A 25,550-nucleotide genomic window follows, 5' to 3' on the forward strand; every position below is an offset into this window, starting at 1 on the left:
CTGGAGCCTCAGTACAAGCTCCTTATGCACTTAATGAAAAACACAAACAACAGCGCACATTATGGAGGAGTGTCCTCTCTACAAACTATATGATGGACTAATCACATGAAACTCAGCAAATGAGAGTATAACCTGGCTTCAGAGATTTGCATTCACTAAATAAAAGAATAAAAGCACACCATTCTACTCCTTTTTTCTTCATGTATTTATCCATCTTCCCCTGAAATGTATCTATGGTGTTTGCCTCAATTACCCAGGCACAAATGGAACTCCCCATTCTCTGGGTAACAACATTGCTCCTGAATTCTTGATTGGATTTATTAAGGATTATTTTATATTGATGGCCTCCAGATCTAGGCTCCCCACAACTGGAAACATCTTCTCTACATTTACCCTATCAAACACTTCCAAAATCTTAGGACCTCCATCAGGTCGCTCCTCAACGTTCTCTCTTCTAATGAAAAGAGTCCCGAGCTTGTTCAACCTTTCCAGAGAGTTACAACCTCGCAGTTCTGGTATCATTCTTGAATATTTTTCCAGTTTTTCGCTTTGTAATATGGAGACCCGAACTGTGAGCAATACTCCAAGCTTCGCGTACCTGGATTAACTTCCCGATAGTTCCCAACTCCATAAGCATCCACAATATTTTGAAATCCAGAAGTGAATTTGTTTGTTCGGAGGAGTGTTGGGGGAGTGTCCGTTGTTGGTATTCGGTTCACAAACGATGGAACCGTGGCACTGCTCTTCCTCTGAAAATATACATCCAAAAATGTTTATATTCTTTCACTGTTACAACGATGTAAAATATACAGCGGCATACAGCAACAGCACCCAGAAATAGTAAGAACACTAAACACCGGTGCTGGGGCTTATTTGGTGGCCAGGATTGAGGGGCAAGCAGGAGAGATAGAACATAGAACATAGAACATTACAGCGCAGAACAGGCCCTTCAGCCCACGATGTTGCGCCGACCAGTTAAAAAACAATGACCCACTAACCTAAACCAATCCCTTATCGTCCATAAACCTATCCACGGATCTCTTAAATGCCCCCAAACTAGGCGCATTTACAACCGCAGCAGGCAGGGCATTCCAATCCCTCACCACCCTCTGGGTAAAGAACCTACCCCTGACATCCGTCCTATAACTACCCCCCCATAATTTAAAGCCATGCCCCCTCGTGCCAGCTTTCTCCATCCGAGGAAAAAGGCTATCACTGTCCACCCTATCTAAACCTCTAGTCATCTTATATGTTTCAATAAGATCCCCTCTTAGCCGCCTTCTTTCCAGCGAAAACAACCCCAAATCCCTCAGTCTCTCCTCCATCCTCCAGATGGCAGAGTGGGAGCAGTGGGGGCAGCTTAAGTTACAATACAAACTGGTTCAAGGTTATAAATCTCAAAGAATACTAAAAATTACTTTAAAAACGATAACCATGAAACTAACATCAATAGTTACTATATGGCTCTATCTGCTCTTTACAGGTTCAATAGCTGCATTTAGAAATCAGAAGATGTGCATACTTTATTTTTGCTATACTGTTCTAGTTTGGTCCCGGATACAGAGAAAGGAAAGAAAGTTCAGTCAACACACAGCAGAATCTCTCTCTATTACTCACTTGAAAGAAAGGGCTTTAAATTAGCACCATTTTACTTTTAAGAGGGATTCTGATTTAGAGGCATTCAGTCATAATCCAGGGCAGATTGGAACAGTGGCAGGACCATGAGCAGGGGCAGGCAAGGGCTGAAGACCTATACCTAGACACAGCACACTAAAGTCTGCACAGAGAGTAAAAAGGAAGCAGAAAGACAGTATTCCAGGGGACCGACTCCCCACAGTTGGATATTCAGCCTCCCTCAGTATCCAGACTCGTGAGTAACAATTCCATTTGGTTAAGCAAGCCTCTGGGATTGTGCCCCAGCATACAAAGCAGCGGGAGAGAAGGGACGAGGGAAGATGTCTGTACTCTCTCCCTGTGGGAACCCTGCGAACACCCACACTGTGATGGGCAGCATTATCCACCAGGACACACACAGGTTTGAAATTTGGGCCGAGAGGGCAATTTTCTGTTTTTTGACTAAAAATTCAAATAACTGGAGACGATGTGCTGAGTACAACCATGTTCAAATATTCATTTCCAGCTTCCCATTAATAAAGGAAAGGATCCTTCCTAAAAATCCTTACGGTGTCACCTACTTCTATATCCACACATTAATATACAAGAACACAATAGGAGCCAGCCAATCAGCTCATCCAGCCTGATTCTCCATTCAAAACCATCATGGTTTTCATCTCCAATTTCCTGCCTGTTCCTATATCCCTAAATTCCCAGACACCAAAAGTCTGCTGATCTCAGTGTTAAATATATTCAATGATGGAGTATCCACAATCCTCTGGGGTACAGAGCTCCATGGTCAACTTAAAGAAATAGGGCCAGCAGTAGGCCATTCAGCCCTTCGAGCTGATTTTGGCTGATCATCTACTTTAACACAATTTTCCTGCTCTTCATATTGTCAATATTTAGAGATCTGTCAATGTCAATCTTGAAAATACACGATCACTGAGCCTGCACAGCCCTCTGGGACACAGGGTTCAGAAGATCTCCCACTTTGAGTGAAGAAATTCCCCCTCATTTCAGTCCTTATTCTGAGACTGTGTCTCTGGATGGAGACACTCCCCACCCCAACCCAGCCAGGGAAAACATTTACCCTCTCAACCCCTGTAACAATTTTGAATGAGATCACCCCTCATTCTTCTAAAACTGGCTGAGCACTTTTCTTTCAGTGTACACCAATATTCCCATATGTAATAAATTCATTATTTCTTTGCTTGGAAATTTCCTGTCCCTGACACGTATGACTTTTTTTTAATCCGTTTATGGGATGTGAGCATTGCTGGCTGGCCAGCATCTGTTGCCCATTCCTGAGGCATTTAAGAGTCAACCACATTGCTGAGGGTCTGGAGTCACATGTGAGGACAGCACATTTCCTTCCCTAAAGAACTTTAGTAAATCAGAGGGGCTTTTACGATAATCGACAATGATTTCACAGTCATCATTAGCCTTTTAATTCCAGATTTTTATTGAATTCAAATTGTTCCATCTGCCATAAGCAGAATATTACGCTGAGTTTCTGAATTACTCATCCAGTGATAATACCACTACGCCACTGCCTCCTCTGTGATAATATAACAATCTGCCGTTGTCTGCACTAGAGTGCTAGCTGGCTTCAAGGCAAAAAGCAGAGAGTGGGAACAACAAAACTCTGAAGCCTGCCACCAAATTAACATTGAATCAAGGATAGCTGGTACGGCAACTGCAAAAAGTCACACGTGGTTTAACAGGAAGGGTCACTGTCGCTTCTAATCGTAAGTCACATTGGAGAGGCAGGAAAGAGAGTTGAGGAAAGTTGAGGAAGTCTGTGCTAGCAAATACTTGACAATAGACACCCAAGTTGAAGAAATTGAGAGCAAACACACTGCCATTAATATCAGAGCCAAGCCTCAGGTAAATATGAGGCACTGCAACCAATGTCAAACGAATCAATGAAATATTAAGCAGCACTCACAGATCCTTCTTCCAATGCTTGCCGAACTTTACACAAGTCAGCCACTGGACACCACACTTCAGCAATCAGACACTTATTGGTGACATCAAAACTGCAGAGGTTGAGGATATGGTAAATGGCCTTCATTTTCTTCACCTGAATTAGCCATGTGTGGATGGATTCTGATGCCTTGGACAGGACTTGCTGAAGGTATTCCTCAGTTCTGTACAATACCTGGGGAAACAAGCAAAAAAACTAAAACAATGCTTCTGAATTTTACCTCCTCCCACCCCTAGTAAATAATGAATCAGATAATAAACACTGACTTTCCATAAATTAATGAACTGGCTGGGCATCACACTCATCTCAGTCTGAAGAGCATAAGAAGCTGGGACAAGAATGACTTGTCCACTCTGCTCCACCATTCAATAAAATCATGGCTGACCTCCTGTCTCAGGTACACATCGCTCGACAATCACCAGGCAAGACTGTTCCCTCCCTGTTGGCGAGCGCTTCAGCGGTCGCGGTCACGGGCATTCGGTCTCTGATCTTCGGGTAAGCGTTCTCCGATCTTCGGGTAAGCGTTCTCCAAGGCGGCCTTCACGACATACGATAGCGCAGAGTGGCTGAGCAGAGACTGATAGCCAAGTTCCACACACATGAGGACGGCCTCAACCGGGATCTTGGATTCATGTCACACTATCTGTAACCCCCATAACTTGCCTGAACTTGTAAAATCTCACTAACTGTCCTGCCTGGAGACGACAACACGTCTCTTTAACCTGTGCTTAATGCTATCTCCATTCACACTGTCTGCATCTTTAAGACTTGTATAGCAGGTTAGCTGCAAAGACTTGCATTCTAATCAGTATTCTGTAAACTGTGTGTCTTTATAAGCCCTTCTCTGATCAGAACCTTGCGCACACCTGACGAAGGAACACCATTTTCAAAAGCTTGTGGGATTCCTATCGAATAAACTGGTTGGACTTAAACCTGGTGTTGTCAGACTTCTTACTCAGGTACACCTCCCCAGCCAATCCCCACATCCCTCAATCAGCATCCAAATATGAGTCAATCTGTAACGTGAGCATCCACCCGTTTCTGAGCTCGAGAATTCCATCACTTCAGAACCCTCAGAGTGAACAAACCCTCTTCATCTCAGACCTAAGTTTAACACTAACAGAGAACAAACTGAAATTCCAGCTCGAACCCAGGTGAGAATGTGGGACGACTTACTGTGTGGAGGTCTTGGATTCGCGTGTTGAGTCCTGCTACAATGTCCTTTCTCTCCTGGTTTGTGTTTGGGTAAGGATAGACATGGCAGTGATAGCTGCAAACAGATGGAATAGTTTAAATGCTAATACTTATATGTACATAATATGATACAGATAGATGAAAACGCGATCTTATCGTGCTGCCTGGGACAGTAAGGCCATGAGTATTTATGTCAGAGTGTTATCAGTACTCAGCTTGTCTCAGGATAGGAAATCCTGTCTGCATCCCAGCACCCAGTCGCATAGCTGCTGTTTGGAATGATCAATCAGCATGCAGCAGGCCAGCGACACAACACCCCTGGCTGTGCCGACCCCTCCCGGCAACGCTGACCCCTCCCAGGCAACGCCAACCCCACCCCGGCAATGCCAACCCCTCCCTGGCAACGCCAACCCCTCCCCGGCAACACTGACCCACCCCATCCCGGCAACGCCAACCCCTCCCCGGCAACACTGACCCACCCCACCCTGGCCGTGCCACAACAATATCATTGTTCTGTGACTTTTCCAGATATGCACTATATGGGGATAAATTTGCTGAATCGTTAAACATTTAAAATCAAAGTGGATAAATACTTTGTGCCAGGCTAAGGAGGGAGGGGGAGCGAGATTAACTAAAAAGCTCTTTCAAAGAGAGAGCACAGACTGATGGACCGAACGACCTCTTCCTGGGCTGTATGAAAGGATTTCTTTTCTTACCAATCACAGATCTTCTTCACCTTCTGACCAATCTGCTCCCCCCAGTATGACACTAAAAACACCACCCATTTCACATCTTCACCCTAAAGAGAGAAACGGGGATTTAAAAAATGACGAACAGAGAAACGGGGAGACTGAGAGAGAGAGAGAGACAGAGACAGAGAGACACAGAGAGAGAGAGAGAGAGAGAGAGAGAGACAGGGACAGAGAGAGACAGAGACAGAGACCGAGAGAAAGAGAGAGAGACCGAGAGAAAGAGAGAGAGACCGAGAGAAAGAGAGAGAGACCGAGAGAGAGAGAGACCGAGAGAGAGAGAGACCGAGAGAGAGAGGGAGAGAGACCCCGAGAGAGGGGCGGGGAGGGGGGGCCGAGGGGTTGGGGAGGGGTTGGGTGGGGAGGGGGGGGGGGGGGCGAGGGGTTGGGCGGGGAGGGGGGGGGGGGCGAGGGGTTGGGCGGGGAGGGGGGGGCGAGGGGTTGGGCGGGGAGGGGGGGGGCGAGGGGTTGGGCAGGGAGGGGGGGGTGAGGGGTTGGGCGGGGAGGGGGGGGCGAGGAGGGAGGCAAGGGGGGCATGGAGAGAAGCAACAGGTGGCAGGGAGGAGTACGAAGAGGAGGCATAGTGGGGGGGCGGTGGGGCAAGGAGGAGGTGGAGGAGGCAGAGGGAGAGGAGTTCAGGGCCAGGGGGAGGGAGGGTGGGGGTTGGGGGCCAGGAGGCAGGGCGGGGGGATGCGGGGGGCAGAGCGAGGGGATGCAGGGGGCAGAGCGAGGGGATGCAGGGGGCAGAGCGAGGGGATGCAGGGGGCAGAGCGAGGGGATGCAGGGGGGAGAGCGAGGGGATGCAGGGGGGAGAGCGAGGGGATGCAGGGGGGAGAGCGAGGGGATGCAGGGGGGAGAGCGAGGGGATGCAGGGGGGAGAGCGAGGGGATGCAGGGGGGAGAGCGAGGGGATGCAGGGGGGAGAGCGAGGGGATGCAGGGGGGAGAGCGAGGGGATGCAGGGGGGAGAGCGAGGGGATGCAGGGGGGAGAGCGAGGGGATGCAGGGGGGAGAGCGAGGGGATGCAGGGGGGAGAGCGAGGGGATGCAGGGGGGAGAGCGAGGGGATGCAGGGGGGAGAGCGAGGGGATGCAGGGGGGAGAGCGAGGGGATGCAGGGGGGAGAGCGAGGGGATGCAGGGGGCAGAGCAAGGGGATGCAGGGGGGAGAGCGAGGGGAGGATGGGAGGGAAACGAGACGAGGTAAGGAGGGGATCAAGCAGGGTGCAGAGAGTGTGGGGGCGAAAAATGCGAGGGTAAGGGGGAGAGACCGAGTTGGGGGAGGGAACAGAATCCATCTTGCAAACAATACTCACAGACTCTGGATCTTCCAGAGGGATATCTAACTCCTCGTATGTAAGGATTGTATAACCCTTACAAACTCTCCACAGCATTCGCTCAAAAGGTCCAATCTTCCATGGGTGAATAATGCCAGCTATGAACCTATGGAAAACAGCAGCATTTCATAACCTGAGCTGGAGATATGGCTAAGGATTGGAGCACAATTCTGCTTCTGAAGTACTGCCAATTTCAGTCAGAGCCAGGAAGGGGAGTGACCCTAAAAATCCATCAAAATTCCAGAAAACTTTGATTTGTTCAATCGTTACAAATGCTCAACAAAAAGAACATTTAAATGCAAGTGAATGGCAAATGCTCAATGTTAACAATATAAAGAAGTTGTTAGTCTGCAACATGCAAAGGCAGCAAGCTCAAACGCATCAGAGCACATAACTGTGACATTCTCAGCAGCTTTCAAAGATACGCAGGTTGGATGGATTGGCCAGGGTAAACTGCCCCTTCGTGTCTCAAAAAGTTAAGGTTAGAGGGATTAACCATGATAAATGTGTGGAGTTACAGGGATAGGCCAGGGACAAGGCCTGGGTAAGAGACTCAGTTTGTGCAGACTTGATGGGCTGAATGGCCTCTTTGGCACTGTAGGGATTCTATGATTCATACCTTGGAGTCCAGCACAATGTATTGCCACGTTAACACTGGACAGACATGCTGTGTTTATGGGCATGTTAGATAAGAATGAGGAGCTACAGTGCAACCACTGAGAGGGAGTTAGAGGAAACTTGGGAAAAGTAAGCAGAAGGCAGCTCCACTCGCTGCGTGGCTTGCTATTGCTGGAGGAAATGGAGTTCTTGTACTCTGACCGGGACAGGTATATCACGAGAGCTCATAAAGACTGAGATATGGGTCTGAGCGCTGCATTCCTAGAAACTCCACTCAAGTACAAACCCCAGATAATGAACCAATTATTCACCGTAAGAAATATTTTATAAATATAGACTTCTTTCGATGAAACAAATTAGACACAGATTAAAAATTCTGGATCAAGTCCTGACAACAAATGGCAGCTGTTCAATCTCATTTATAATTGCAACCCCAAATTTATAACATTTACAATTTGAAAATGAAATAAACAGGTTTCTAACTCAAGATGTCAGTCTCTTAAATCAGGACATTAAACCTCAGTTTCAGGCATTTTCATCTCTGGTCAGTAAAAGGGAAGGATCATTGATGGCTGTATCAATGGAAAGCATGCCTAAGGATACAACAGCAGGATCTGAAACTACCTTCACCCAGAATAGAGAATCACCAGTGATCCAGTAACTTCACTCCAAAGCTGCAGGGTTGGTTTTAAAACAAAAACACTTTGACATTTGAGCATTGCTGGAAAAAGAGGCATGCTATCAAAGTTTTTCATCTTGCACTCATCAGGTCATGGGATCAAAGAACCCTCTGGTTCACTAGCAAGCCACTCAGGTTAAGGGCAATTAGGGAGGAACAAGAAACACTGGCCTTGCCTCACATACCCTCAAAGAATAAAAAAAACACTGGCTTCTGAGTAACTCTACTCATAATTCGAAGTTACATCATTCACAAATTCTGACAATTCAGCTTTTTTTGATGTTGGACAAACCAGGCATATTAACCCACCCTAATTTAGCTCCAAGTCGCTGCATATTCGTATAATCCATCAACGGTTCTTTGTCCAAAGAAGGAAACTCCTCAAATTGCGTCTGGTGGGAAAGATCAAGCTAAAGAGAGAAAAACAACATCTCAAAGATCATCAGAAGAAAGATACATTTGAGGAAAAGCACATTGCCCAATAATATCCCCCGTTCCACAGACTTGGATTACATCCTCACCAACTCTGACAGATCTACTGCCATTTCATACTCAGATTAATGCTGGCAGGCAGCAAGCTGGACTTCCTCCCTCCTTTGGAAGGAGGTCCCACCTTGGAAAGTTGTAAAGAAAAAAGAGGGGGAGATAGAGAGAGACAGAGAGAGGCAGATTACAGAGGCAAAAATAAGTAGACTTAAAACAATGCTGCAATTGATAGCAGCTTGCTTGATTGCTACTCTTCCCACAAACATTCGGCTCCTCCATACTGATGCACAGTGGCAGCCATGTGTATGACCTACAAGATTCAGTTTGCAGGAACTCACTAAGATTCCTTAGGCAGCACCTTCAAACCCACAACCACTGCAAAGGCAGCACACACATGGGTACACCATCACCTGGAGGTTCTCCTCCATGACACTCAGCATGCTGAAAATATACTGTCCTTCACTCTCACTTCACTCTCAAAATCCTGGAACTCCCTCCCTAACAGTACCATGGGTATAGCTACACCTCATGAACTACAGGGGTTCAAGAAAGCGGATTATCACCACCTTCTCGAGGCCAATTAAGAATGGGCAATAAATGCTGGTCTGGCCAGCGATGCCTACATCTTTTCAGTGAATTTAAAAAAGATGGATGTGAGACAGATCCCAATGTGGGATTCAAACCCTGCCAGAGACAGCAGATAGATTTTACATTGTTGTCTCATCTTTCAATACTGCAGCACTCCCTCAGTACTGACCCACCAACAGTGCAGCACTCCCTCAGCACTGACCCTCTGACAGTGCGGCACTCCCTCAGCACTGACCCTCTGACAGTGCAGCACTCCCTCACCACTGACCTTCTGACAGTGCGGCACTCCCTCACCACTGACCTTCTGACAGTGCGGCACTCCCTCAGCACTGACCCTCTGACAGTGCGGCACTCCCTCAGCACTGACCTTCTGACAGTGTGGTACTCCCTCAGCACTGACCCTCTGACAGTGCGGCACTCCCTCAGCACTGACCCTCTGACAGTGCGGCACTCCCTCAGCACTGACCCTCTGACAGTGCGGCACTCCCTCAGCACTGACCTTCTGACAGTGCGGCGCCCCCTCAGTACTGAACCTCTGACAGTGCAGCACTCCCTCAGCACTGACCCTCTGACAGTGCAGCACTCCCTCAGCACTGATCTTCTGACAGTGCAGCACTCCCTCAGCACTGACCCTCTGACAGTGCGGCACTCCCTCAGCACTGACTCTCTGACAGTGCGGCACTCCCTCAGCACTGACCCTCTGACAGTGCGGCACTCCCTCAGCACTGACCCTCTGACAGTGCGGCACTCCCTCAGCACTGACCCTCTGACAGTGCGGCACTCCCTCAGCACTGACTCTCTGACAGTGCGGCACTCCCTCACCGCTGACCCTCTGACAGTGCAGCGCTCCCTCAGCACTGACCCTCTGACAGTGCGGCACTCCCTCAGCACTGACCTTCTGACAGTGCGGCGCCCCCTCAGTACTGAACCTCTGACAGTGCAGCGCCCCCTCAGCACTGACCCTCTGACAGTGCAGCACTCCCTCAGCACTGACCTTCTGACAGTGCAGCACTCCCTCAGCACTGCACTCTGTGTGTCAGCCTGGATGATACACTCGAGTCTCTGGTGGGGGATGAATCAATGATATCTGAGTCTAAGACGAGTGCTAACTGCTGTGACTCAGCTAATACTTTAGCAGAATGATCCAAAGGACGAATAGAAAGCAGGGGAGCAAAGACAAATACACTGAGGTCATCTTTTATTTTACATTTTAAAAGTTCCATTTTTGCAGTTTATGGTTATGACAATAAGATTATTCTTAACATTTGATAGCTTTGTTACTATAAGAACATAGAACATTGAACATTACAGCACAGAACAGGCCCTTCGGCCCACGATGTTGCGCCGACCAATTAAAAAGCAATGACCTTCTAACCTAAACCAATCCCTTTCCATCCATAAACCTATCCACGGATCTCTTAAACGCCCCCAAACTAGGCGCATTTACAACTGCAGCAGGCAGGGCATTCCAATCCCTCACCACCCTCTAGGTAAAGAACCTACCCCTGACATCCGTCCTATAACTACCACCCCTTAATTTAAAGCTATGCCCCCTCGTGCTAGCTTTCTCCATCTGAGGAAAAAGGCTATCACTGTCCACCCTATCTAAACCTCTAATCATCTTATATGTTTCAATAAGGTCCCCTCTTAGCCGCCTTCTTTCTAGAGAAAACAACCTCAAATCCCTCAGTCTCTCCCGTTTCTTTTAATTCACAACTTGTGAACTGGAAACTTTAGTTTCTCCAGGTGATTTCAGCTCCCAGGTCGAAAGAGACAGCTGAAATAATCCAATAGTCCATTAAAAATTCAAAACATACAAACTTCACGTTGACAGAGCGTCATTAAATTTATTCAAATATAGCAAGAATCAAGCAGCTAGTTAATATCTAAGATCATAGCTTTCCAGCCCCGAAACTACCTCAACATTAGAGGTAAATCACTAGGGGGAAATGAGCCTAACTTTTGCATGTAAATCCAAAATACTGCTGGAAATCTGGAATAAAGAGAGAGAAGGTTAGAAATACTCAGCAGCTCTGGCAGCATCTGTATTGAGACAGAGAAACAGAGTTAACATTTCGAGTGACTCTATCTCCTCCTCAGAACCCAACTTTCTGCTCTTCAAAAATAAACCAACAGCTTTCAAACAAATGATACGACAGCAACTTAACTTCCCGATAGGAAATATCAGAATTCAGCCCAAATCTCAAATAGTTACTCACCTCAGAAGTTCTTTTCACAAAATTCTGGGTTACTCTCAGCATCTGGTTGTACTCAGTCAGTTCCAGAAAATTTCTCTTCAGTGTTTCCTTGTTTTTTGTCACTTCTCTCAACTCTGCTTCTAACTGCTGAAGCTGCTCCTTAAAATAACACCAGACAGACAGACAGAGTGAAGCATCATACAGTCATCGAGGTTTGCAGCATAGAAACAGGCCCTTCGGCCTAACTTGTCCATGCCACCTTTTTTTTAAAACCCCCAAGCTAATCCCAATTGCCCACATTTGGCCCATATCCCTCTATACTCATTGTACCCATGTAACTATCTAAATGCTTTTTAAAAGGCAAAATTATACCGATCTCTACTAGTACTTCTGGCAGTTTGTTCCAGACACTCACCACCCTCTGTGCGAAAAGTTGCTCCACTGGACACTTTTGTATATCTCCCCTCTCACCTTAAACCTATGCCCTCTAGATTTAGACTCCCCTACCTTTGGGAAAAGATATTGACTATCTAGCTGATCTGTGCCCCTCATTATTTTATAGACCTCTGTAAGATCACCCCTTAGCCTCCTACGCTCCAGAGAAAAGAGTCCTAGTCTATCCAGCCTCTCCTTATAACTCAATCCATAAAGTCCTGGTAGCATCATAGTAAAATCTTTTCTGCACTCTTTCTAGTTTAATAATATCCTTTCTATAATAGGGTGAGCAGAATTGCACACAGTATTCCAAGTGTGGCCTTACCAATGTCTTGTACAGTTTCAACAAGACATTCCAACTCCTGTATTCAATGTTCTGACCAATGAAACCAAACATGCCGAATGCCTTCTTCACCACTCTGTCCACCTGTGACTCCACTTTCAAGGAGCTATGAACCTGTTCCCTTAGATTTCTTTGTTCTGTAACTCTCCCTATTGCCCTACCATTAACTGAGTAAGTCCTGCCCTGGTTCAATCCCAAAATGCATCACCTCGCATTTGTCTAAATTAAACTCCATCTGCCATTCGTCAGCCCACTGGTCCAATTGATCATGATCCTGTTATAATTGGAGATAACTTTCTTCACTGTCCACTATGCCACCAATCTTAGTGTCATCTGCAAACTTACTAACTATGCCTCCTATATTCTCATCCAAATCATTAATATAAATGACAAATAACAGTGGACCCAGCACTGATCCCTGAGGCACACCGCTGGTCACAGGCCTCCAGTTTGAAAAACAATTCTTGACAACCATTCTCTAGTTTCTGTCAAGAAGCCAATTTTGTATCCATTTAGATGCCTTACCCTGGATCCCGTGAGATTTAACTTTATGCAACAACCTACCATGCAGTACCTTGTCAAAGGCCTTGCTAAAGTCCATGTAGACAACATCAACTACACTGCTCTCATCTACCTTCTTGGTTACCCCATCAAAAAACTCAATTAAATTTGTGAGACATGATTTTCCACTCACAAAGCCATGCTGACTGTCCCTAATCAGTCCTTGCGTCTCTAAATGCCTGTAGATCCTGTCTCTCAAAATGCCTTCCAACAATTTACCCACCATAGATGTGAGGCTCACTGGCCTGTAGTTCCCAGGCTTTTCTAGCAGCCCTTTTAATAATTTCCACTAAAACCTCTCATTATTGGCAGCAAGTGCTCTTCAACTAGTTTCAATTCAAAAAACTCCTGCTATTTCAACAAATCTGGCTTCTCACTCTCCCTGCCCTGGATTGTAGTTTGACATAGCCAGTCTCAGAGTCCCATCAGGTGGATATCTGGGAGGCATGTAATATTTGGAGCTGATTTTCATCAGGGAAAATGCCACCTCACAGGAGGTATGTGAAACCAAAGTCAGCCTTCACCTCTAGTGCACTTGATGTCAGAAGAGGACACTTCTCCCTGTTTACATGAGAACATAAGAACTAGGAGCAGGAGTAGGCCACTCAGCCCCTCGAGCCTGCTCCGCCGTTCAATAAGATCATGGCTGATCTTTTTGTGGACTCAGCTCCACTCACCCGCCCACTCACCATAATCCTTAATTCGTTTACTGTTCAAAAATTTATCTATCCTTGCCTTAAAAACACTCAACAAGATAGCCTCAACAGCTTCACTGGGCAGGGAATTCCACAGATTCACAACCCTTTGGGTGAAGAAGTTCCTCCTCAACTCAGTCCTAAATTTGCTTCCCCTTACTTTGAGGCTATGCCCCCTAGTTCTAGTTTCACCCACCAGTGGAAACAACTTCACTGCTTCTATCTTATCTATTCCTTTCATAATCTTATATGTTTCTATAAGATCTCCCCACATTCTTCTGAATTCCAATGAGTATAACACCAGGTAACCCAGTCTCTCTTCATAAGCCAACCCTCTCGACTCCAGAATCTTCCCAGTGAATCTCCTCTGCAAGTGCCCAAAAGTCTTTGTCTCTTGACCTGGCTTTCAGCTCTATGTCATTTTGCATGGTGGTTATTCCCATGCCAAGTCCACTGTTTTGTTCGAACTCCTACTGAAATTTTGCTGTCAGTTCTCCAATGTTCACTTGAAAAAAGGATGAGACAAACATAATGATTTGGTCCATCTTGCCTGACTCCAGAAATCGTCAGTTGAACTCCTTTTCCAATTTATTCAGGTGGTTACAGAATTTGTTTGGATGGAATCCTTTCTGTTGAACCTGCGGTTGGATTTTTTCCAGGTTTGAAAAGTGCTCAGTCATTTTGTTCTTTAACTGGGAGGGCCACAGGCCCAGTTTCAACTTGTACATATTCATCTCTTTTACTCAAGGCTACACTCTTGACAAATGAGACAAAAGATCTTGCCTTTGACATTCATAAAAAGCAGTGCACTTTCCCATTCCTAGTGGAAATGGTAGCTTTTTGCTCTCTTGGTGGTCACTGGCTTCTCACTCATTATTTTGTCTTCACCCAGCTTAGTTCATGTTTTGGCGTCTGCGATTCAGCAGCCAATGAGATGATTCTCCTGTAGAGTCCTGCACGTTTTCAGCTGCAGCTTGGCCAGTCGATGACAATCAACTGTGAGACTCCAGGATCAATCTGTGCATCACAGTCAACTATTGGGAGACCACTAGTTTACATGGACTGTGTACTTACTGAGAACATTACAAAGAACAAAGAACAACCCAGCACAGGAAACAGGCCCTTCGGCCCAACGAGCCCGCGCCGCCGCATCACCCTACACCTATTCTACCCTGCGTGTCTACAAATGTAACCCCTAACTTAGCCAGATTCAGGGGAGAATAGTGTCAATTTGGTAAAACCAATCAGCCTAAGAGCACATCTTTGGGGTGTGGGAGGAAACCGGAGCGCCCGGAGGAAACCCACGCAACCACAGGGAGAATGCACAAACTCCCACAGACACAGGCCCAAATCCATGTATCTGCACAGCTAGCAGTGCTAGTCACCGAGTTGTTGCGGCGCCCGTCTACCGGTCCAACATTAGAGAACAAATTAGATTATGTAACTTGTGTTATTCTTAAAAATCTGTATATATCTGTAAAGATATAGATAGGGTGAAGGAGTAGTGTATTATAGTTAATATTTTCTTGTTTAGTAAAGATTTTATTCCATTATTAAAAGTTAATCGGCAGTCCTGTGACAGTTCATCCAAGTCTTTAAACAAAAAGTAAAAATTACGATCCATTGAGCCTGGATTCCGCTCTGGCCCTGACTGTCCAGTAATATTAGCTGGGATCCTAACACATGTCTAAACTGCCTGCCACATTTCCCAACTTTACAAAGGTGACTGTGCTTTTAAAGTAGTTCATTGGCTGTTAAACACTGTCAAATGTCCTTGGGTAATAAAAGCACTCTATAAGTGCAAGGTCTTAGTTTATTCATTCTTGTATATTCTTGAAATATAGTGTAATTTGCTAGTGATGATAAGCAAGAGACATTGGAAAACTGGGGATGAATATAACTACCATGGGTACACATGAACAACTTTCCAAAGTCAGCAGATAGGTAACAACTCACATTCAACATACAGAAATGTGAAATGCTAGATTTAAGAAATAAAAAAGGCAGATGAGTGGGTGCAGATACAGAGAGCTTTAAAAAATGGAATTTCAATAAGGACAGACTATGTGATTCACAGTCTGAGCTTTACAGGGAGGTGGAATTTGTGTATGGTGTTAGAAGGGACACAGAAACAATTCAACAAAATGGTAAGAATGGAAGTTCACGAAGAAAGGTTAAAACAAACAAAACTTTTTCCAAAGAGGGTTAAACAAGTTTTTGTTTTAAATGCAGATTTTTGCTTTACTGCAAGATTTTGAGGCTGAATAGTGACAGAGAGAAATGGTTTTGCACCAACTGCTGTTTTCTAATGCCACTGAAACCCTAGGAAGCCTGAGCAGTGAACCCACCACTTCTTACTGTTTCTGTTAACTCTCCTGAGCTGTCAAACCAAGAGAAAAAATAGAACAAACTTCACATCGCAAGCATTTCACCCATGAAGACAGGAACTTACTTGTATTTTTAAAACGTGCTTTGGCAAAGGTGCAACGGGATTTACATCACTGTCCATCAGAGATATATCTGCCTTTTTGATTTCTTGCAACAAATAGCCTGGAACACAGAAGAAAGTAATCATTCTCATCTCATTATAGAACATAAACAGACAGCTTGTGAAGGTTGGACAGAGTGCAATACACCATCAAACTCCTTATGACAGACAATCTCAATCTTACAAACAGGACTGGGCCCACAGTGGGGGAAATGGTAAGAGAAGCAGGAATCATCCTAAACTCCTGATGACACAATGAGAACTGCATTGTCATTAGCTGCTCTGCCCTACCAATGGATATGAAACATTTACAAGATCACCTGAGGCTATGGTAAGGCATTACATAAATGCAGAAATTAATACTCTCCAAGTGCACAGTGCATAGAGCCATAGAATTGATACAGCAGAGAAGGGAGCCATTCAGCCTAACTTGTCCATGCTGACCCAACGACAGCCAGGTGCACTTTCTAATCCCACCTTCCTGCACCTGTCCCATAGCTCTGTAGCTTACAGCACTTTAAGGTGCTGATCCAGGTACTTTTTAAAAGTGTATAAGGACTGTGCCTCTGTTACCAGCTCGGGCAGTGAATTCCAGGCAGCCACTATCGCCTGCATAAAGAAGTTTTCCCTCATGTCCCTCGTAATCCTTCTGTCACTTAGCTTGAATCTATGACCCTGGTTTTTGAACTCTCTGCTGAGGGAAACAAGTTCCTCCTGTCTACTTCATCCCTATCCTTCATAATTTTGCACACCTCGATCATGTCACACCTCAACCTTCTCTTTTCCCAGGATAACAACCCCAACCTCTCCAATCTCTCCTTGTAGCTACAAATCTCTAGCTCTGGTAACATTTTAGTAAATCTTATCTGCACTCCCTTCAGTGCAATTACGTCCTTCCGGTAACTTGGTGTTCAAAACTGTACAAAATATTCTAGTTGCGGCCTCACCAATGTTTAATACATTTTCATCACTATATCTCAAGTTTTGTATTCTATATCCCTGCCAGTGAAGGAGAGTATTACAACCGTATCTATCTGTAGAGGTATAGATAGGGTGGATAGTCAGAGGTTTTTTTCCCAAGGATGGAAGTGTCAATTACAAGGGGGCACAGGTTCAAGGTGAGGGGGGAAGTTTAAGGGCGATGTATGGGAGAAGTTTTTCATGCAGAGAGTGGTGGGTGCCTGGAACGCTCAGCCAGAGGTGATAGCGGAAGCAGACACATTAGTAACATTTCAGAGGCATCAGGATGGATACACGAATAAGGAGGGAATAGAGGGATACAGGCCGAGAAAGATCAGAAGGTTTTTTTTGTTTAGTTAAGGCATCATGATCAGCACAGATTTGGAGGGTCGAAGGTCTGTGTTGTACTTTTCTTTGTTCTCTTTGATTTTTGTACTGTCAACTTTAGGGTCCTGTGCACTTGCACACCAAAACCTCCCACTTCATCTATCCCCCTCGGTATATTCCTGTTTAGAGTTAAAGTCAATCTGCCACTTTTCTACCCACTGCACCAATCCATTTCTATCATTTTGTAGATTATAGCTACCTTCTACACTAACCACTATAAGGCCAATCTGAGTATTCTGCAAATTCCCCAATCTTGCCCCCACATCCAAATACAAATCATTAATATATATAACAAACAGCAGGGCTCCCAACGCTGGGCCCTGAGGAACATCACTTGAAACAGTCTTCTGTTCACAAGAGCATCCATTGACCCTTTGTTTCCTGTTATTAAGCAAACTTTGGATCCAGGTTCCTGGCGCTGTGAAGCAGCAGTTCTATCCACTGTGCTGCTCTCTTCCCATATCCTCTGCATCTTCACACAAGTTCCTTTCTGTATATGTAATAAAATTAGGTTTTTAAAGGAACTGACAAACAACAAACAAAAGACTGTCTCACAGAAACAGCTGGCGAACCGTGTACTTACTTTATCACCATGACAACATAGATAAGTGGGAAAGCACATGTTCAAATTAAACAGGAACTAAAGATATCTTCAGCATCTCTCAATTCTAACCAGAACTAATCAATTCTGGATCACTCTGCAGGACATTAACTGCAAACAGTCTCATAATGTAAAAGATGGATTCAATTCCGCCAAGATCTTTTCGTACTCTGTTCCACCAAAAATCTAAATATCATTTGAAAAAGACAAAGAGGAAAGTGCTCGGATCAGAGGAGAAGCGACTCTTCAATCACAGCGGATTTGGGAATGCTCCAAGTAAGGGAAACGGACCAACCCCAAACACTGACATAGGCAGCTTTCACAGCCTGATTTCCCTGTAATGCACAGGAATGTAATATACAGGAATGCTGCTCAGTAAACATACCAATAATGCACTGATGGGCTTCCCAACCAGGGTGGGGGTGTCGAGGGGCTTCCTGGGCAGGGGCGGAGGGGGTGGTGTCAAGGGGTTTCCCATGCTGGAGGGGGAGGGTCGACGGGCTTCCCTGGTCAGGTTTTGGACATGCCTGATTCAACACCATCAGTGAATATACATTCCGACCCACCTAGAGTTTTCTCCATTTCTTCGCACCTTCTCATCTCACTGACAAATTTGCGCTGAAAGGTCGTGACATTTGGATTCAGCTGAAGCAGAAATGTAAATGAGATTAGTTTCATTGGCAGAATAAAGCACAGCATTACCATTCAAAACTGTTCTATAATTAACTTCATTAAAACATCATTTCCTAATAAAATATCCATTCACTATTACTTGGCTACATGAACAGGGTTAATTGAAGGTTAAAGATGTTTGTGCAATTTCTTATTAACTGTCCATGTTTCACTGCCATAAGCAGCCTTCCCATCATCCTGGACATCTCAATCTTTACATTCATCAACCCCTGTCTAAAACAAAGAAATCACAATGTTTAAAACTCCATTTTCCCAGTTTAAAGGCATGATTATTGTTAAAAATATTGATGTTTATCTTGTTGACACGCTTTAATTTGGGGTACAGATAGGTGCTTCTGTGGACATGAAAGAGACTCCAGGAGGGTATGTTGCCTCCCTGGTGCCAGGGTCCAGGATGTCTCTGAATGGACAGAAAGCATTCTGAAGAGAGAGGGTGAACAGGCAGAGGTTGTGGTACATATCGGTACTAATGACATCGGCAGGAAGAGTGATGAGGTCCTGCAGCAGCAGTTTAGGGAGTTAGCTAGAAAGTTAAAAAGGAGGACCCCGAGGGTTATAATGTCAGGATTACTCCCTGCGGCGTGTGCTAGGGAGGCTAGAAATAGGAAGTTAGTACAGCTCAACACGTTACTAAACAGCTAGTGTAGGAGAGAGGGTTTCAGATATCTGGACCACTGGAGTCTCTTCCGGGACAGGTGGGACCTGTACAAGTAGGACAGCTTGCATCTAAACTGGAGGGGCATAAATATTCTGGCCGGGAGGTTTGCTAGTGTCGGCCGGGAGGATTTAAACTAGTTTGCCAGAGGGAAGGGAACCAAAGCAAATGTGAATTAGCTGAAGGGGAACCAACAGTAGGGCAGTAAGACTCAGAGAAACTGCAGGCAGGGTGTGGTTGCTAATCAAAAGGGTCTGGTGGACTGAAGTGCTTTTGTTTCAATGCAGGAAGTTTAACAGGTAAGACAGATGAACTTAGAGCTTAGATTAGTACTTTGAACTGGGATGTTGTTGCTATTACTGAGTCTTGGTTAAGAGGAGGACAGATTGGTAGCTTAAGATACAGATGTTTCAGGCAGGATAGAGGGGGATATAAAAGGGGTGGGGGAGTTGCATTACTGATTAAGGAAAATATCTCAGCAGATACCACACAGAAAAGCAATACGGACAGAGCTCAGAATAGGAAGGGTGTAGTCACAATGGTGGGGGTTTACTATAGGCTGCCCAACTGCCAGCAAGAAATAGAAGAATAGATATGTAGGCAGATTTTGGCAAGGTGCAAAAGTAACAGGGTTGTTGCAATGGGAGATTTTAACTTCCCCTATATTGACTGGGACTCACTTAGTGCTAGGGGCATGGATGGGACAGAGTTTGTAAGGAGCATCCAGAAGGGCTTCTTGAAACAGTATGTAGATAGTCCAACTAGGGAAGGGGCCATACTGGATCTGGTATTGGGGAATGAGCCCGGACAGGTGGTTGATGTTTCAGTAGGGGAGCAGTTCGGGAACAGTGACCACAATTCAGTAAGCTTTAATGTACTGATGGATAAAGATAACTGTAGTCCTCAAGTGAAGGTGCTAAATTGGGGGAAGGCTAATTACAACAATATTATGCAGGAACTGAAGAATGTAGATTGAGGGCAGATCAACATCTGGCATGTGGGAGGCTTTCAAGTGTAAGTTGATAGGGATTCAGGACTGGCACATTCCTGTTAGGATAAAGGAAAAGTATGGGAAGTTTTGCAAACCTTGGATAACGAGAGATCTTGTGAGCCTAGTCAAAGAGAAAAAGGAACCATTTGTCAAGGCTAGGAGGCTGGGAACATACAAAGCAAGTGTGGAATACAAAGACAGTGGAAAGAAACTTAACAAGGAGTAAGGAAGGCTAAAAGGGATCACGAAAAGTCATTGACCAGCAGGATTAAGGAAAATCCCAAGGCTTTTTACACATATATAAAGAGCAAGAGGGTAGCCAGGGAGAGGGTTGGCCCACTCAAGGTCAAGGGAAGGGAATCTATGCATGGAGCCAGATGAAATGGGAGCAGTATTAAATGAGTACTTTGCATCAGTATTCACCAAAGAGAGAAGCAAAGCTTGATCAGGGACAGGCAGCATGGCTTCGTCAGAGGGAGGTCAACAAATCTGATTGAATTTTTTTGAGGAGGTGACCATGTGTGTCGATGAATGTAGTGCAGTTGATGTGGTTTCTATGGATTTCAGCAAAACCTTTGACAAGGTCCCACATGGGAGATTTGTAAAAAAGGTTAATTCAAACAAGATACAGGGTAATTTGATAAAGAGGATTCAAAATTGGCTCAGTTGTAGGAGACAGAGCTTGATGGCAGAGGCTGCTTTAGTGTTGGTCCCCCTATTATTCAGCATTTTATAAATGACATTGATGACTACGTAGGGGGTAGGATTAGTAAGTTTGTGGATGACACAAAGATTGGACAGATGGTTAATAGTGAGGTGGGGTGTCTTGGGCTACAAGAAGATATAAACGGAATGGTCAAATGGGCAGATAAGTAGCACATGGGATTTAACCCTGAAAAGTGTGAGCAGATACACTTTGGAAGGAGTAATTCAACAAGAAAGTACTCAGTGAATGGTGGGACACTAGGAAGTTCTGTGGAATAGAGGGAACTTGGTACATTCATCCACAAATCTCTGAACGCAGAAGAGCATGTTAGCAGAGTGGTGGAAAAGGTATATGGGACATTTGACTTTATCAGTCGAAGTATAGATTACAAAAGCAGGGAGGTCATATTGGAGTTGTATAGAACTTTGGTGAGGCCACAACTGGAGTATTGTGCGCTGTTCTGGTTGCCACATTATCGGAAGGATGTGGATGCGATGGAGGAGGTGCAGAGGAGATTTACCAACATGCTGCCTGGGATGGAACATTTAAGTTATGAAGAGAGGTTGGATAGGCTTGGGTTGTTTTCGTCGGAGCAGAGAGGGGCAACCTGATCGAGGTGTTCAAGTTTATGAGAGATGATTTGATTTGATTTATTATTGTCACATGTATTAGTATACAGTAAAAAGTATTGTCTCTCGCACACGATACAGACAAAGCATACCGTTCATAGAGAAAAAAAGGAGTGAGTGCAGAATGTAGTGTTACAGTCATAGCTGGGGTGTAGAGAAAGATCAACTTAATGCAAGATAGATCCATTCAAAAGTCTGACAGCAGCAGGGAAGGAGCCGTTCTTGAGTCAGTTAGTACATGATCTCAGACTTTTGTATCTTTTTCCCTGGTGAAGATAATATCCGGGGTGCGTGGGGTCTTTGGTTATGCTGACTGCTGAATGAGAGGGAAGTGTAGACAGTCTCAATGGATGGGAGGCTGGTTTGCATGATGGACTGGGCTTCATTCGCGACCCTTTGTAGTTTCTTGTAGTCTTGGACAGTGCAGGAGCCACACCAAGCTGTGATACAACCAGAAATAACGCTTTCTGTGATGCATCTGTAAAAGTTATACAGTCATAGAGCCTTTGGCCCAACTTGTCCATGCCACCCTTTATTTAAATTCCTCGGCTAGTCCCAATTGCCCGCATTTGGCCCATATCCCTGTATATCCATCTTACCCATATAACTGTAAATGCTTTTTAAAAGACAAAATTGTACCTGCTTCTGCTACTACCTCTGACAGCTTGTTCCAGACACTCACCACCTTCTGTATGAAAAAATTGGACCTTTTGAATCTCTCTCCTCTCACCTTAAACCTATGCCCTCTAGTTTTAGATTCCCCTATCTTTGGAGAAAGATATTGACTGTCTAGTTGATCTATGCCCCTCATTATTTTGTAGACCTATATAAGATCATCCCTCAACCTCCTACGCTCCAGAAAAAATAGTCCCAGTTTATCCAGCCTCTCCTTATACCTCAAACCATCAAGTCCCAGTAGCATCTTAGTAAATGTCTTCTGCACTTTTTCTAGTTTAATAATATTCTTTCTATAATAGGGTGACCAAAACTGTACACAGTATTCCAAGTGTAACAAATTGGTCAGAGTTGTAACAGACCAGGACAGCAGAACCAACAGAAGCATAAAAACACAGAGATCTAGGCATGCAGGTCCACAGATCCTTAAAAGTGGCAGCACAGGTGGGAAAGGTGGTGAAGAAAGCACACGGCATGCGTGCCTTCATTGGACAGGGCATCGAGTATAAAAGTTGGCAAGTGATGTTACATTATATAAAACATTAGTTCAGCCACATTTGGAATACCACGTCCAATTCTAGTCACTGCATTATTAGAAGGATATGGAGGCTTTGGAGAGAGCACAGAAAAGGTTTACCAGGATGTTGTCAGATATGGAGGGTATGGACATGGATATGGATATGGAGGTATTAGCTATGTGGACAGAATCATAAAATCATAGAATCCTCCAGGGCAGGAGGACGACATTCGGCCAATCGAGACTGCACCGACCACAATCCCAGCCAGGTCTTACCCCATAACCCTAGCTAATCCCTCTGACACTAAGGGGCAATTTAGCATGGCCAATCAACCTAACCCACACTTCTTTGGACTGTGGGAGAAAACCGGAGGAAACCCACACAGACACAGGGAGAACATGCAAACTCCACACAGACAGTGACCCAAACCGGGAATCAAACTCGGGTCCCTGGCGCTGAGAGGCAGCGGTGCTACCATTGTGCTAATGTGCCTCAAGAGATTGAATAAACTGGGATTGTTTTCCCTGGAAAGACAGAGGCTGAGGGACGACCTGACAGAAGTTTATAAAATTATAAGAGGTATAGATGGGGTGAACAGTTGGAAGCTTTTTCCCAGGATAGAAATGATAATTACAAGAGGGCACTAGTTCAAGATAAGAGGGGAAAGCTTCAGTGGAGATGTGCGGAGGAAGTTTTTTTACACAGAGGCTGGTGGTGGCATGGAACGTACTAACAAGTGAGGTGGTTGAGGAAGACACATTAGTAACATTTAAGATTTATCTGGACAGCCACATGAATAGACAGGGAATAGAGGGATATAGATGGTTGGCGGAGGCCTGGTTGGCCGGAGATCCTGTTCCTGTGCTGCACTGCTCTTTGTTCTTTATTTATGGGATGTGGGTGTCACTGACTAGACCAGCATTTATTGCCCATCCCTAGTTGCCCTTGAGAAGGTGTTGATGAACTGCCTTCCTGAACCCTTGCAGTCCATGTGATGTAGGTGTATCCAAAGTGCTGTTAAGGAGAAAATTCCAGCGACGGTGAAGGAACGGCGATATATTTCCAAGTCAGGATGGTGAGTGGTTTGGAGGGAAATTTGCAGGTGATGGTGTTCTCATTTATCAGCTGCCTTTGTTTTTCTAGGTGGAAGTGGCCGTGGGTACGGAAGGTGCTGCCTAAGGAACCCTGGTGAGTTCCTGCAGGACATCTTGTAGATGAAACACATCAGTGTGCATCGGTGACGGACGGAGTGAATGTTTGTGAGTGGGATGCCAATCGAGTGGGCTTCATGGTCCTGGATGGTTTCAAGCATCAAATTTTCTTTTAAAAAGCATTTATATAGTTACACAGGTACGATGGGTATAGAGGGATATGGGCCAAATGCAGGCAATTGGGATTACCTTAGAAGTTTTAAAAAAGGCTGCATAGACATGTTGGGCCAAAGGGCCTGCCTCCATGCTGTAAACCTCTATGATTCTATGGCTCTAAATTTTGGAGCTGCACCCATTCAGGCAAGTGCAGAGTATTCCATCACACTCCTGACTTGTGCTTTGTAGATGGTGCATATGCTTTGGGGAGTCAGAAGATGAGTTACTCACCGCAGGATACCCAGCCTCTGCCCTGCTCTTGTAGCAATGAATATAATGTTCATTGACAAAAGGGTAATCAGGGTGAACAGTAGATGTATTTAAGGGGAAGCTGGATAAACAGGAGTGAGAAGGATATGCTGAGATAAACAGAGAGTAAGAACAAGTGGAGACTAGTCAGTCTGAATGGCTTGTTTCTGTGCTGCACAATCTGTATAGCATTCCATGTCAGATACATCGGAGTCTGGTCATTTCCACAATCCTAAAATTTCCCAGTAAAAACATAATTTCTTCAATTACAGACATTGGTTCCAGTCTCCTTTTCTTTAATGAAGAGTCAGCCAGACACAAAACCTTGGCTCTATTCTCTCTCCGCGGATGCTATCAACTCTGCTGAGATTTTCCAGCATTTTCTGTTTTTGTTTCCATAGCTTGCACCAATCTGAGAAACGTCGAGTGGACCCACATCAAGGTGATACCGGGGAGAATTTTCAAAAGTTTAAATCTCTGCAGTGGTATTTCCATCTTAAAATAATATAATGCAGAGATGTTTGAGGATGCAGAGAGAGTACTGAGGGAATGTTGAACTGTCAGAGGCTCCATCTTTGATGAGATGTTAATCTGATACCCAGCTGTAAAAGATCCCATCGCCACTACTGAAGGAAGAGCTGAGTGTGCTCCCCAACACCACCCCAATGGTCTGCCTAATACTGCCGCCAGGGAATGCTCACACCCACCTCACCACTGCCCCACTGGCCTGCCCAATACTTTCGCCTTAACCATCAATATTAAAATTGAATTACGCTGGTCATTATCTCAATACTGTTTGTAGGAGTTTGCTGTGTGCAAACCGAGTGCTGTTACTCTTTAAGAATACTGCATTAGATGTGAAGCAGATGGAGATGTCCTAAGGTTCTGAAAGGTGCTACAGAAATGCACAAATACTCATTCCGCTGGCGTGTGCATTTGAGACAACGCTGCTCTATGTCTCGGGGAAGAGTGACAGGGCCTGGGGGCCTGGGGAAACGCCTTTCAATCATATTCTTCTGCAGCAAAAAAAGTTTCACACGTTCCTATGGAATATTTGCTGTAAAATAGCCATCATCATACAAACAGTATCTTAATAAAGATCTGCATTCACAAATCTAACCACAACTCCTGACTACTCCATTAATCTGT

At 45.0% G+C, this 25,550-nt stretch overlaps 1 protein-coding gene across 4 annotated transcripts in view; it reads right to left on the minus strand.

Annotated features, from left to right (window-relative positions):
• atp6v0a2b (ATPase H+ transporting V0 subunit a2b) overlaps positions 1-25,550 on the minus strand; it is a 72,397-nt gene that overhangs the window by 30,688 nt on the left and 16,159 nt on the right. For all 4 annotated transcript variants that reach the window (XR_013889033.1, XM_080207918.1, XM_080207916.1 and 1 more), the window contains exons 2-10: positions 18,485-18,563; positions 15,935-16,032; positions 11,470-11,607; positions 8,486-8,586; positions 6,859-6,985; positions 5,515-5,597; positions 4,781-4,874; positions 3,566-3,778; positions 599-749 (exon numbers count right to left, since the gene is read on the minus strand). Coding sequence is in view for 3 of the 4 variants with exons in the window: in XM_080207916.1 (XP_080064042.1) it covers positions 599-749; positions 3,566-3,778; positions 4,781-4,874; positions 5,515-5,597; positions 6,859-6,985; positions 8,486-8,586; positions 11,470-11,607; positions 15,935-16,032; positions 18,485-18,563 (1,084 nt within the window). In the remaining variant the exon portion in view is untranslated. The remainder of the gene's footprint in view (positions 1-598; positions 750-3,565; positions 3,779-4,780; positions 4,875-5,514; positions 5,598-6,858; positions 6,986-8,485; positions 8,587-11,469; positions 11,608-15,934; positions 16,033-18,484; positions 18,564-25,550) is intronic.

The sequence above is a fragment of the Carcharhinus amblyrhynchos genome, chromosome 20 (assembly GCF_965287045.1).
Source record: "Carcharhinus amblyrhynchos chromosome 20, sCarAmb.v2.hapA, whole genome shotgun sequence".
NCBI lineage: Eukaryota > Metazoa > Chordata > Chondrichthyes > Carcharhiniformes > Carcharhinidae > Carcharhinus > Carcharhinus amblyrhynchos.